The sequence below is a fragment of the Pyrus communis genome, chromosome 4 (assembly GCF_963583255.1).
Source record: "Pyrus communis chromosome 4, drPyrComm1.1, whole genome shotgun sequence".
In the NCBI taxonomy this organism is placed as follows: domain Eukaryota; kingdom Viridiplantae; phylum Streptophyta; class Magnoliopsida; order Rosales; family Rosaceae; genus Pyrus; species Pyrus communis.
The window spans coordinates 28,468,101-28,482,719 of record NC_084806.1 but is presented as its reverse complement, the minus strand read 5'-3'; the positions used below and the strand labels follow the sequence as shown (position 1 = coordinate 28,482,719).

Below are 14,619 nucleotides of genomic sequence, written 5' to 3'. Positions count from 1 at the left end.
TTCAGGGACGAATTTTTCTTAAGGTGGGAAGGTTGTGACAGCCCGTCCCGAATTATTTTTAACGTCAATGTGAAAAGAGGATTTTACCCCTGGACGTTAATTAGCATTGTAGGGTGTTGTTTGAATTGTTTTTGTTTGTGGGCTGCCATCTGGACCACACACCACACACACACACTGTGGACCTTTCTCTCTCCCTTCTTTCTCGGATTTTCTTCCCTTTCCTTTACAAGTGTACAGACAACTTCGAAGCCAACTTTCCACGCACGGATCAAAGGTTTGAAGGTTGGTTTGGACTCCTTGCAAGCCCAGGAACTCATCCATACCATTTTTAGGATGTGAAACCCTCGAAAACCCAAGAACACCGATTCGGTGCACTATTCATACACACGTGATCGTGAGGTTTTTAGATGTTTCTAAGGTTCTATGGAGCTTTAGGATGTCTTCATGAAGCTTGGGGAGTAATTTTGAAGTGTTTTGGACGTCGAGAAGCTCGAGTTCATCAAGTTGCAGGTTTGGCCAGATTATCGAGGTTTCTCTGACGAGATTCTGTTGGCTTTAGGCCCCCAAAGTGGTAAGGTTTTGTTCTACTCATTGTAAGCTTCATTTTGGTACAAATTTCAAGGAATTTAGTTAAGAAATGAAGAAGATATTGAAGTTTAAAGTTTTTCCAGAAACCGGCGAAATTTTGAGTTGTAAACGGCAGCGGACAGCGACGACTAGCGAGACTCACTGAAGAAAGAGGAGAATATTCTGTCAGAGTTAACGGAATATTCTAATTGCGTCAAGTAACGACTGTTAACTTCCGTTAGGGTTTTAACGGAATATTCCCTAACGGCGTTAGGGTTTCTACACGCGTGCCAGGCACGTGCCGCGCATGGGCGGCGCATTTGGCCGTTCCTTGTCCGGCACGTGGGAGATCAGAAAATTATTTTAAAAATATGGGGGCGTTCGTGGGATTGAGTAGATCACGTTGATATATTCAAACACCCCATTTAAGCAATGTATGAGAAGTTATTACTTAAGGTTGGTTATGTGCATTAAATTGACGGTTTTATAGTTGTTTCACATATAGGTGGGGACTATCCAGAGGACGAGCACAGCCACGCGAGGCTCGGGGTTTACGACCCTTCTATGTATCAGTGAGTGAGCTTTTGTTTTCAATATATATATATATATATATATATATATATATATATATATATATATATATATATTATGATTGGTATCTTTCCAGATATTACGTTTTAAATGGTTTTATAATTGAAATGCCATGTCGAATATCGTCGATATTATTGTTATGATTATGTTGGTTATGCTTTTGTGCCACAGATGCTCAGGTAAGTCAGGTGAGTATATTGTCAGTGATAGATGTGGTGTTAATGAGATTGAGTTATAGCTTATATTCCTGCACCTCGGTGATTGTGCTCCGCCAGAGTAGGGCCTAGCCTTCACATGATCGTTCACCTCCCGCACCGTACGCTCACCTTGGATCCAAGGCAGGTGCCAGCCTGTCGTACAGACCACTTTAGATGGTTCCGACTTGTAGGTGACTTGCGATACATCGCACAACCTTCACGTGATCGTAGCACTGAGCGTAATTAGATACACCAACCTGTCGTACATACCACTTTAGGTGGTTCCGACTCGTGTGCAGGATAGTGGTTGAGGAGCTATAGTTTCAGCCGTACAGGTCACTTTAGGTGACTCCAGCTGATGTACTGATATTACTGGCATATTACGATTGTTTTTTATCACCTGCTTGATACTTATACTAATTGTTTGGATTTTCTAACACGGCATATTTCTGGCATGGCATATTTAAGGTTTATCGTTTTTATCATGATTTGATATATGAGTACGTATAATATTTTCTGGAAAGTATACGGGTTTTACAAAGAGGGGTTGTTACTTGATATTGAAATGGTTTGGAAAACAAACTTTGTTTTTGCCCACTCACGTTTTCTGTTTTGCGCCCCTCCAGGTTTTAGGTAGCGAGGACGTGGGTGACGAAAGAGACATCGAGGCATTTCTGACAAAGCACCCTCCATGTAGGATTTTCTAGTTATCACTTGTGTAGTGTTTATTCTAGACTGCACCTAGGATACTTGAACTCCTACCTTGCATTTTCCTTACGTGTTTGTCCCTAGCACTCACTGATCTTTTTATTGTAAATTATTTTGTTGACTTTATTTTCCTCGTATTTTCACTCTTTACTTCTACATAGCACACTTGGCTACGTCACCTTCACGTGACGGCCAGCACGCTCCAAAAATTTTGTTCGGGGTGTGTCACATATAGTTTGTAGAAACTTTATAAACATCAAACAATATTTTCACTAACCATAAAACTCTAAACATAATATCAACGATCCAAACCGTTCATCTTCCTACATCCTCTAATAGATCATGTTTTCAAAAAACAAAATTTGAAAAAACAAAATTTGATGAGAAAAATGAAGCGTAAATGTAAATAACAATCAACGGTTAACTTTTGATCTATGATTTATATGATTATAGTGGCGAATTTCGAAGTTAAGCTCTTCACGATAGTTGTAAAGCTTATCATTACGAGTGTTTATATATTTTTCCTATATTTTTTACACTTCTTCATTAATTAAAAAACTATTAAAGATTTTACTTAAATAACAGCAGTAAGATAAATGAGAGTAAATCTGTACCGTTGGATTCTATTTGACTTATATTATTAGAACATTTTTGGATGAAAAAACCTCTCTCTATTCCAATATTTTCCAATTTTACCATTTGATCATAATAAAAGCCATAATCCCTTTCTCTTTCCCCATTCCCGTAACAATATGGTATACATTCCCGTAACAATATGGTATGTATATACTTATTTAGTATTATGTTTTTTATTTGATTATTTATTGGTTTAAAATATATTTTCCTTAACAGGTAATGGGTGGGGTCATTTTATCTATTTATTTTAACAGGTGTTACACGACACGACTCGTTAAGATATTGGGTATGACACGAAAACGACACGAACACGAAAAACACGACACAAATGTCAGGTCTACTATGCATGAAGCAGAGGAAATTAATTTACACAAATGCAGCACAGATGCCTTCAAACGCTGAAAAGAAAGGCTCAAGAAAAACCATAAGCTACAGTGCCCTGAAACTGAAAACTTGACAAAATTAAATAGCCACATGTAGAATCGGAGGCCATAAACAAAACCTTAGAATAACATAAGAAAAAAATCGAGAAAGTGGTAAATCTCACCAGGAACCACAGAGAAGCATAAAGTTTTGCCAAAGAGGAGCAGAAACCGAAATAAAACCAAGAAGTATAATCGAACCAAGGAAATGGAAACCGAAAGAAATTTCCAGAGAATCGAAGCGAACCATTCCAGGATGATCGACACGTGGCAAGACAATGGTGGGCAAAGAAAAGCAATGAAAATGAGAAGAGAAAGAGACCCAAAGCAAAACAGCACCGCCCGTGCACTGTTAATGAACAGTGCTTTTTTCACCAGGTTTTAGTATATATAAAATTTGATAAAATTACAAAAATAAAAATAAATAAAAACCTAATAGATAAAATAAATAAATAAATAAAAACCTAATAAATAGACCGATTTTATATCACCTTTCAATTCAAATTAGCAAAAATCATGGTCTCTTTGTATAATATAGATTTCATACATTCATGATTTGGATGTAAATGAATCGAATTACTTGTCCCTCAATCTATTAGTGAGCTATCTCTCTTGTGAAAGATGTTCCACTAGACATCAACCTACTTTATGTTAATGCTATTTATACATGTCTTTTTAATGCAAACGATATTTTACATTAATTTATGCTAAGGGAAAAGGATGGTATGAATTGACGAAGCAATAGGTTGAAGAGAAAAAAACTCTACCTACCAAGGCCATGCGGCACTTGCAAATGAGAGGCAAGTATAAGTTCAAATAGAATTTCCACCATTTTACTCTAAATTTGAAAAAAAAAATTAAAAAAAAATGGGACAATAAACTTTGCATTAACTTTCTAAATAAATTTACAGGACACAATGGTTTGAATATTAATACCTGGTTTGGTACTGAGGTGATTTTGAAAAAAGCTGGTATCAAAAAAAGCTGGGAGCTGTTTTTGTGTTTGGTAAACATTCAGCTTCAGCTTTTTTTCACAGTTTTGGATGAAAAAAAACCAAAAACAAGAAGCTGCAAAACCCAGCTTTGAAAAACCGGCTTTTTTTCACATCTGTTTTATATAAAAGTTTACCAAACACTATAATACTGCTTTTTTTTTTTTTTCAAAAGCACTTTTACAAAAGAGTTTATCAAACACTCTGCTGCTTTATTTCACAGCTGCTTATTCTCACAGCACAGTAAAAGCAGCTTTTTTTCAAAGCACAGCAATACCAAACCAGCCCTTATCTCATCGATTGGAAAAAGCTCAAAGGCACAATAAAATAGAGAGAGCCATCAGAAAAGCAGAAACAAGGAGATCTGAATAGACAGAATACATAAGAGTTCAGCCCATCAGTTCTGTAATAAGTGATCATATGATTTACCCTTAACTCATTTTGTTTCATTCCGATCAAATCATCAAGAAAATGTGTCGTCATCTATCAAATGCGGTATAATCCAGTAATAACATTAATTATTCAATAATATATAATTGGATTATTAAATTTTCACAACCTGTTCGTCGACCTGCAGTCTTTTTACATCTCTAAAACCGCTCTGCATGTTGATCTTCCAATCATAATGTCGTAATTGAATTTTGTTCACCATCACAACGTCTATAAATACTTGTTGCAACACCAACGCTTTCGTCATTCCATCTCCAATCGAAACCAAACCAAACCGATAAGGTGGCATTAGCTACTTCTGCTAGCAATATGAATCATTTTCCCCTTGCCCTACTTGCATTTTTCATTTTGCTCACCCAAGCCAATAGCCACGGTTTCACTGCTGATCTCATACACCGCGACTCTACCCTCTCTCCCTGGTACAATTCATCCGTGTCTCATTACGATCGCTTGCACGATGCCTTTTGTCGTTCTGTCACACGTGCCAATCGCTTCGTCAAGCCAATAATCACCTCATCATCGTCGTTGTCGTCATCAGCAGATATCCAGTCCAGAATAATATCAAGTAATGGAGAATACCTAATGAACGTATCGATTGGGACCCCACCAGTTGAAGTCCTCGGAATAGCCGACACTGGCAGTGATCTCATTTGGACTCAATGCAAGCCATGCAAGCAATGCTTCAACCAAAAACCTCCTCTCTTCGATCCCAAGAAATCGTCGACCTACCGCTCCATCCCGTGTCAGTCCAATTCATGTACTTATCTCGAAGAAGCCGCCTGCGGCACCCAAGACAACGAACACGAAACATGTGACTATAGCTATCGTTACGGAGACCGCTCTTTCACTAGAGGAACTCTAGCTGTTGAGACCTTCACCATTGGATCAACTACCGGTCATCCAGTTTCGCTTCCGAAAATTCTCTTCGGTTGTGGGCATCAAAATGGTGGCACATTTGACGAGTCCGGTTCTGGCTTGATTGGCCTCGGAGGCGGTCCTCTTTCCCTCGCTTCTCAACTGACTAAATCGACCGGTGGTGGTAAATTTTCCTACTGTTTGGTGCCTCTGGCATCAAATAGTAAGAATCCGAACAATAACGTGGCGAGCAAGATAAGTTTTGGCAGTGCCGGCATTGTCTCGGGTGCTGGTGCTGTTTCAACTCCTCTAGTTGCGAAAGAGCCCGACACTTTCTATTACCTCACACTCGAGGCCATTAGCGTTGGAGAGAAGAGGTTGGCCTACAAAACCAAATCACCGAACTGCAAAGATAGTCCTGCTGTTGCTGTTGCTGTTGCTGGCAATGAGGGTAACATTATCATCGATTCAGGTACTACTTTGACATTCCTTCCACCTGGATTTTATGACGATTTGGTATCGGCGTTGGAGGTTGCCATTAACGCAGAGAGGGTTAGTGATCCGAGGGGGATTCTGAGCCTTTGTTTTCGAAGCGAAAGCGATGACATTGGTGTTCCCGTTATAACTGCGCACTTCAAGGGTGCGGATGTGAAGTTGCAGGCAGTAAACACATTTGCTAGAATGGAGGACGATTTGGTTTGCCTGACAATGATACCGTCCAGTGACGTTGCAATATTTGGGAACTTGGCTCAAATAAACTTCCTGGTGGGTTATGATCTTGAGGACAGAACTGTGTCGTTTAAGCCGGCTGATTGTGTTAGCGTTTTGAAAATGGAAGAAGGAAAAAATGCACTGAGAATGAAGAAATGCTGCTATTCTCTCTGCAAGTTACAGAGGAACCTTTTCATTCTTTTTGTAAAGTATATTTTTTCCACACAGCACACACAATCGTGCAAAAGGGAATAACTCTGTTAACAAGGCTTAGCTGGGTACACACACCAACAATACAATCTCAGCCTTACACTTGTCATAATCTAAGACTAAGTGAATACACAATTAGAAACAAGGCTTATTTACTTTAACTTTACTTAGCTCACAGCTTATACACTAATACTCCCCTTTAAGCTTTGAGCAGATATAACTCCAAGTTTGTCCCTGAGATAGTTGAATCTGTCCTTTGGTAATGCCTTGGTGAAAATGTCTGCCACTTGTTCTTTGGTAGGACAGTAAACCAAGTCAATTATCCCTTGCTGCAAGGCATCCTTGATGAAGTGATATCTCCTGTCAATGTGTTTTGTCTTCTGGTGAAACACAGGGTTCTTGGATATTGAGATTGCAGATGTGTTATCACACTGCAGAGGAGTTGCCTCAGCTTGTAATTCTCCAAAATCTTCAAGAACAAACCTGATCCATATAGCTTGAGATGTTGCTTCGGCAGCACTTATATATTCAGCCTCTGCTGTGGATAGTGCAACACAATTTTGTTTCACAGAAGCCCATGAGAACACTCCACTGCCAAAAGAAAACGCATAGCCTGAGGTACTCTTGCTGTCATCTATTGATCCTCCCCAATCACTATCACAGAAACCAACCAAAACTGCCTTCTTGCCTTTCATATAATGCAAACCATAGTCCAGTGTTCCCTTGATATATCTGAGCACTCTCTTAGCTACCCCATAGTGCTTGTTAGAAGGGCCATGCATATATCTAGCTAACAAACTAGCTGCATACATCACATCTGGTCTTGTAGCAGTAAGATACAATAAACTGCCTACAAGTTTTCTGTATTTCTCTTCATCTGCTGCACCACTTCCATCTTCTTTACTTAACTTTTCAGTAGCCACAAGAGGAATAGAGACAGATTTACATTCTTTCAACCCAAATTTATCCAACAGAGAAGAGGCATACTTCTTTTGATGAATGAAGATGCTAGATTCTGTTTGAATCACCCCCATTCCCAGAAAATGGTGAAGAAGACCCAAGTCTGACATCTCATACTTCTCCTTCATATCATCTTTGAACTCATCCAGCATATCTTGATTGTTTCCAGTATACACAATATCATCCACATATATGGAAACTATTAGTATATCCTTTTCTCCCCTTGTCTTAGTGTATAGAGTTGCTTCACTTAAGCTTTTCTCAAACCCACACTTAGCAAAATAGCTGTCAATCTCTCCATACCAGGCCCTAGGCGCCTGTTTCAAGCCATAAAGAGCCTTGTGCAGCTTGTAAACCTTATCTTCCTTGCCACTAATCACAAACCCTTCAGGTTGATCAACATATACTTCTTCCTGCAATATTCCATTTAAGAAAGCAGACTTAACGTCTAATTGAAATAGCTTCCAGCTTCTGTGTGCAGCAAGTGCTATTAGTGTTCTGATGGTGTCCAATCGGGCAACTGGAGCAAACGTCTCATTGTAATCAAGTCCTGGTTTCTGCACATATCCTTTAGCAACCAGCCTTGCCTTGTTCTTTTGTACTGAGCCATCCAAATTTAGTTTGGTTTTGAACACCCATTTCACACCAATAACCTGCTTATCACTTGGTCTGTCTACAAGCTTCCAAGTCTCATTTTTCTCAATCATGGACAATTCTTCTTTCATAGCTTTTATCCAAGCTTTATCTTGTGCAGCTTCCTCATACTTCTCTGGCTCCACAATACAAAGATTGCATTGTGCTAGAATATCACTGATATTTCTCCATTTAACTGGTGTATGATCATATGGACTAGTGATCTCAACAGTTTCAGAGACATCTCTATCTTGTTCTTCCATTTGATTATTGTCTACTATTTCTGTCACTTCTTGTAGACTGAAATCATTCACAGTCCTATACTGATCTTGAATGTTAGTTATTGCAATAGACTTCTCTGAATTCTCCTTCCAATTCCAAGACATAGTTTCATCGAAGACCACATCCCTTGATAGAATTAGCTTCCTTGAACATGGATCAAATACTCTGTACCCTTTCTCACAAGTTGCATAACCCACAAACACACCTTTGACAGACTTTACATCAAGCTTTTGTCTTCTTTCAGCTGGTACATGAACATAACAGAGTGATCCAAACACCTTTAAGTGACCAATTCCTGGTTTTCTCCCACTATAGGCTTCAAAAGGAGTCATGTTCTCAAGAGCTTTTGTAGGCGATCTGTTCAGAATATAAACAGCTGTATGTACAGCTTCTGCCCACAGAGAGTATGGCATGCTCTTATCATGAAGCATTGCCTTAGCCATCTCTACAACTGTTCTATTCTTTCTCTCCACTACTCCATTTTGCTGTGGAGTATAAGCAATGGATAACTGTCTTTGTATGCCTTCAGATTCCAACAACTTGCTGAATTCAGTTGAGAGAAATTCTCCCCCTCTGTCACTTCTTAGACATTTCACTTTAAATCCACATTGTAACTCCACCATTGTTTTGAACTTTCTAAAACAGATTAGTGCCTCAGACTTATGTCGTAGGAAATAAACCCATGACATTCTTGTGTGATCATCAATAAACAACATGAAATATTTATTCCCAGCAATTGATTCATTATTCATGGGACCACACAAATCTGTGTGTATCAATTCTAGAGGATTCTTGGCTCTCCAAGCTTGTCCTTTTGGAAACCAATCTCTGTGTTGTTTTCCCATTTGACATCCTGCACACACACCATCAACATTTTCAAGGTGCGGAAGACCATGCACCATTTCTTTTTCTCTAAGCTGCTTGAGGCTTCTAAGATTTAGGTGTCCTAGTCTCTTGTGCCAAGTCCAGGTACATTCAGCTACACTAGTTTTCAATGCAACTTGATCAGTTTGCATTAAAAACAAAGGGTAGCACCTATTACTTTTCATCTTAACCTTGATAACCAGACAATCAAGTGAAGGACCATCAAAGATACAACACTCTCCTCCACCAAATAGCAAATAATATCCATGTTCGTCCATCTGTCCCACACTCAACAGATTTTCCTTCAAACCAGGTAGAAACATGACTTCCTTGATGCATTTACTACCAGAATTTGTATCAATTATAAGTGAACCTATTCCAGCAACATCTACCAGATTTCCAGTGGGCATTTGTACCTTTCCAGTGACATTTGTCCTTACATCCCTAAGTAGCTCAGCATTTCCAGTCATGTGGTTACTACAACCACTATCAATGTACCAGTTTTCATTCACCTTGACCTCAGTAATTGCACTGTTAGCATAAAACAGATTACCTGTCACTTCTGCCTGATTAGCACAGTTTGCCTTCTGAACAACCTTGCCTGCTGTGCATTCTCTAGCCCAATGTCCAAACCTATCACAGTTGTGACATTTGGATTGCCCCTTGTATCGACATTCTCCAAAGTGAAACTTAGAGCACACTTTACACTGTGGTTTAACTATATCTTGCTTCACATACCCAGAAGAGTTTGAGTTCTGTGTAGAATTAGTGAATGACCTCTGTTGAAACTTAGGCTTAGATTCCCATTTCTTTCCCTTCGAATTCAAGTGCTTATAGGATTTGAATGTACCAGATTGAGCATTTCCACTGGTTTGTCCTTTTGAACTCACAGAGAATGAGGCAAAAGCCTTTTCAGTGACATCAACATTATGCAAATCAAATCGTTGTTCTTGACTCTTCAAAATTGCTACAACCTCCTGCAGTTCTACAGTTTCTAAGCACTTGGTATTTTCAATAACTAGACATATGGGATCATATGGTTTACTGAGACTAATGAGCACTTTCTGTACAAGCCTTTCATTAGACAGATTCTCACCAAATGTTTTCATCTGATTGATCAATTCATTTAGCCTAGTAAGATACCCAGACAGAGTTTCATCATCACGCATCCTAGCATACTCAAATTCACGTCTCAGATTTTGTAGTTTCACAGATCTTACCTGATCACCACCATGGTACTCACCATATAACAGATCCCATGCCATCTTCGCAGAGTCTGCATTGGCTATTCTAGGGAATATCTGATCTGAGACTGCGTTCTGAATAATACCCAGAGCTTTTGCATCTTGCATATATGCTGCGACCATTTTCTCATCGTCTTCTTCTTCCTCTGAGCTTCCTTCAGCCTTCTTCTTCTTCTTTGTTTCTGAGATCGTAATCCCTTTTTCAACTAATTTCCATAACCCATGAGATTTGAAGATCGTCACCATCTTGATTCTCCAGAACTCGTAGTTCTCACCGGAGAAGATCGGAGTTCTCACCTCAGAACTTCCAGGTCCAGCCATCTTCGAGCTTTGATGATGCGAATATAAATCGAAATCGAGTTTTGTAAATTTCCAGCAACGTCACCCAACCCGGAACGAGTTCGAGTGTAGCTCGATTGGTTTTACGCCCAGATCTCAAACAATCGATCCTGGCTCTGAGGCCATGTTAGCGTTTTGAAAATGGAAGAAGGAAAAAATGCACTGAGAATGAAGAAATGCTGCTATTCTCTCTGCAAGTTACAGAGGAACCTTTTCATTCTTTTTGTAAAGTATATTTTTTCCACACAGCACACACAATCGTGCAAAAGGGAATAACTCTGTTAACAAGGCTTAGCTGGGTACACACACCAACAATACAATCTCAGCCTTACACTTGTCATAATCTAAGACTAAGTGAATACACAATTAGAAACAAGGCTTATTTACTTTAACTTTACTTAGCTCACAGCTTATACACTAATAGATTGCACCAAGCATTGATTAACAAATTAGTTTAGTTCTTTTACGTTTCTCATCATCTGAATAATAATAAAATATGTTATGAACTTTCGTTTTTATGCTTAGAACTGCTGCAAAAGCATATAATTATCAAGTTAATTAAGATTTTATTGAATTCCAATTCAACTGATCAGTAAGAAATACAAGATTCAGTTACATTTTTTTTTTTTTTTTCAGGTATCAATGATAAAAATGAAAAAATGAAAAAAAATGAAAAGCCAAATCTAATCCTTCAAACGCGAACTCAAAAGTCCAATATTTTCTTTTCATTGTCAATATTGTTTTAACTGATACATTCTTCAGTTTCGTATCGGTCTAGTCGGCCAAAATGAGATTTCTTCGCCTTGTGTTTTTTTGCCCGACAAAATTTTTGGGCAAATTTCAATGTGCGAAATTTTGCCCGATAAAAATAACAAATTGTTGAGCAAAAACACTTTGCCAGACTAATTTCCCAACGACACTTTTGTTGAGCAAAAGTGTGTTGACCAACTTTGTTCAACAAACTTGACATGACCGACCAAACTATTTCATTGGGCAAAGTTTTATTTTATTGAAAAAAAAATAAAAAATATATTTGAGCCGGCGAAAGTTTCGTCGCTTAAGCTTTATAGCAATCCTACATGACTGATTATCAGTTCTTCGTGATCTCGAAGGCATGGTAGCTGGTTACAAGTGTTTCCTTCAATTTTGTTTAGATGCTGACTGTTTTTCCGTTTCAAAGACAATCCTGCATGATTAATTTTTTTTTCATCTCCTGCTGTAGCATGAGTGAATCCACATTTGATTAGTCTCTCGTCTTCCACATCAAATTCTCATTCGATGTAGTTCTAATGTGATCATTAAACAAGTTATTCCTTCCATCTGCGTCTCAATACATGCCTTTCTTCATTATCCAAACTTTCTGTTGCCTATTCCATATTTTGATCACCTAATTTATTTTCAATTGTATGACATCCTTCTTTCCTTGTACCGTAGGACCTCACAAGAAGAAGTGGACTGGTGATGCATTTGAGTGTGTTGATGTACAAAATCAATGAGACTTTGAAATAACATGAAGTGTCGAGTTTGTGACCTTCGCTCTGTTGCTCCGGTCACCTAGTGGGATGCTTATTTTTTTCTCAATGGTGACCTAGTGAGATGTTCTTTAAACCCAAGGTCCCTTGAACAAATGGTATTGTTGTTTAGCATATATGTTGTTGCAGCCCCTTTCAATTATTAAAATAAATGCATTATGTTGTATGCCTATTTAACTGAGCTATTATAGAGAGAGGGAGGTCGGCGGTAGTGAGAGAGAGAACAGAGAGATTTAATTGTGAGTTGTGTGTTGTATTGCCACCATTGTGCCTTTATTAATAGTATTAGGATAGGTAAAATCCTTATCCTTTTAGAATTACAACTCTAATAGGAATATAAAAGATATCCCTAGATACACTAGGATTTACACAATCGCATTCCTATTCTAAATATGACTTCAACACTCCCCCTTAAGTGTGTAAATACTCAAACAAAACATCGCATCAGATCTTCAGCAAATAAGGTAGAATAGTTGATGAAGTTGTTGGCATAACGGGCGAATGCAAGTCTCAAATATAAAGAAAGTATGCATTGGTAGTAAAACTCACAAAACCTTCCTATGGTAAAAATCAAGGCATGGGGAAAACCCATAGACTAAGCAGAAAAGTAAGAAGTATGCATAATGTCTAAAACAAACATCGGCAATGACTTGGTGAAGAGATCGGCTAGGTTGTCCTGGGAACAGATTTGCTTGACTTCAATGTTCTGATGTTGTTGTTGCTGGTGAGAATAAAAGAACTTTGGCGTTATGTGTTTGGTGTTGTCTCCCTTGATGTATCCCTTTTTTAACTACTGGATACATGCTGCATTGTCTTCAAAGATCGTCATAGGAAGGTCAACGATGGAAGTAAGACCACTAGAGTTTCCAATATGTTCCATGACTGCTCTCAACCCAAAACACTCATGCGATGCTTCATGCAGGGCGAGAATCTCAACATGGTTCAAAAAAGTCACAACTAGTGTTTGCTTGGTAAACCTCCAAGATATAGTGGTGTCTCCAACAGTAAAGACATAGTCCGTTTGAGAATGTGTCCTATGTGGGTCAAACAAATATCCAACATCTATGTAACCAACAAGGCAAGAATCAATTTGAGAACCAAGGGGAACGGCAACACTCGAAGATTTGCGGGTATAGAACAAGCCCAACTCCATCATACCCTTGAGGTAGCAAAAAATATCGTTAACACCATTTTGGTGCCTGCATGTGGGCACATTGTTGTATCTAGCCAAAAGATTAATAATGAATGAGATGTCGGGTCTAGTGCATTAAGCCAAGTACAATAAAGCCCCAAGTGCACTTAGGTATGGAACTTCGGGCTCCAAAATCTCTTCCTCGTCCTCCTTTGGATGGAAGGGATCTCGTTTAGCATCTAAAGTCCGAACAACCATAGGTGTACTCGAAAGCTTCATTTTACCGTCATTAAAACGTTGCAACACCTTTTGGGTGTAGTTCAATTGATGTACTAGGATTCCATTTGAACAATGCTCGATCTCTAGGTTGAGGCAATATCGAGTTTTCCCAAGATCTTTCATCTCAAATTCCAATTTCAAGTGAGCGGCAATTTCCTTAAGCTCTGCGAGAGTTCCGATGAGGTTCATGTTGTTAACATAAACTGCAAAGATTGCAAATCCAGAATGTGACTTCATTATGAACACGTATGGGCATAATTTGTTGTTCACATAACCCTGACTTGTCAAATATTCACTCAGATGATTATACCACATCTGCCCGGATTGTTTCAATCCATAGAGTGATCTCCTCAATCTAATCGAGAGAGTGTTCCGTGGTCTAGAATTATTTGAACCAGTCAATGGAAGTCCTTCTGGAACTTTCATGTATATTCCCATATCTAGATCCCCATAGAGATACGTGGTTACCACATCCATAAGCTGCATATTCAGCATTTCAGAAACTACCAAACTGATTAGGTAACGAAATGTTATAACATCCATTACGAGGGAATACGTATCCTCGTAATCAATCCCAAGGCTCTGAGAAAAGCCTTGAGCTATAATGCGTGCTTTGTATCGCACTATTTCATTCTTCTCATTACACTTCCTCACGAAAACCCACTTGTAGCCAACAGGCTTCATATGTGGTGGTGTAGGAACAATAGGTCCAAACACTTTACGTTTCGCGAGCTAATAGAGTTCAACTTGGATGGCTTGTTTCCAGTTTGACCAATCCGTTCTATGTCGGCATTCATCAATGGAACGTGGTTCAATGTCATCACTAAGCATGATGTCAGTAGCTACTGTCTACGCAAATGCATAGTCAACGATCATCTCATTTTGATTCCAAACCTCATCCAATACTGCTTAGTGGACCGAAATCTCATGATTCTCGGGAGGTCGGTTTGTCTCGACCAAGACATCATCGTAATCTAAAATAACCTCATGTGTTAGAACAGATGAATGAGCGATG

General features: G+C 38.8%; 1 protein-coding gene across 1 annotated transcript; it reads left to right on the top strand.

Moving 5' to 3' along the window:
* The first annotated feature begins 874 nt into the window (after window positions 1-874).
* Window positions 875-6,384, top strand: LOC137732943 (probable aspartic protease At2g35615). Its single transcript, XM_068472180.1, has 4 exons — window positions 875-905; window positions 1,073-1,139; window positions 1,330-1,337; window positions 4,856-6,384. Exons 1-4 carry the CDS (start codon window positions 875-877, stop codon window positions 6,382-6,384), a joined length of 1,635 nt encoding a protein of 544 aa, XP_068328281.1.
* Window positions 6,385-14,619: the final 8,235 nt, after the last annotated feature.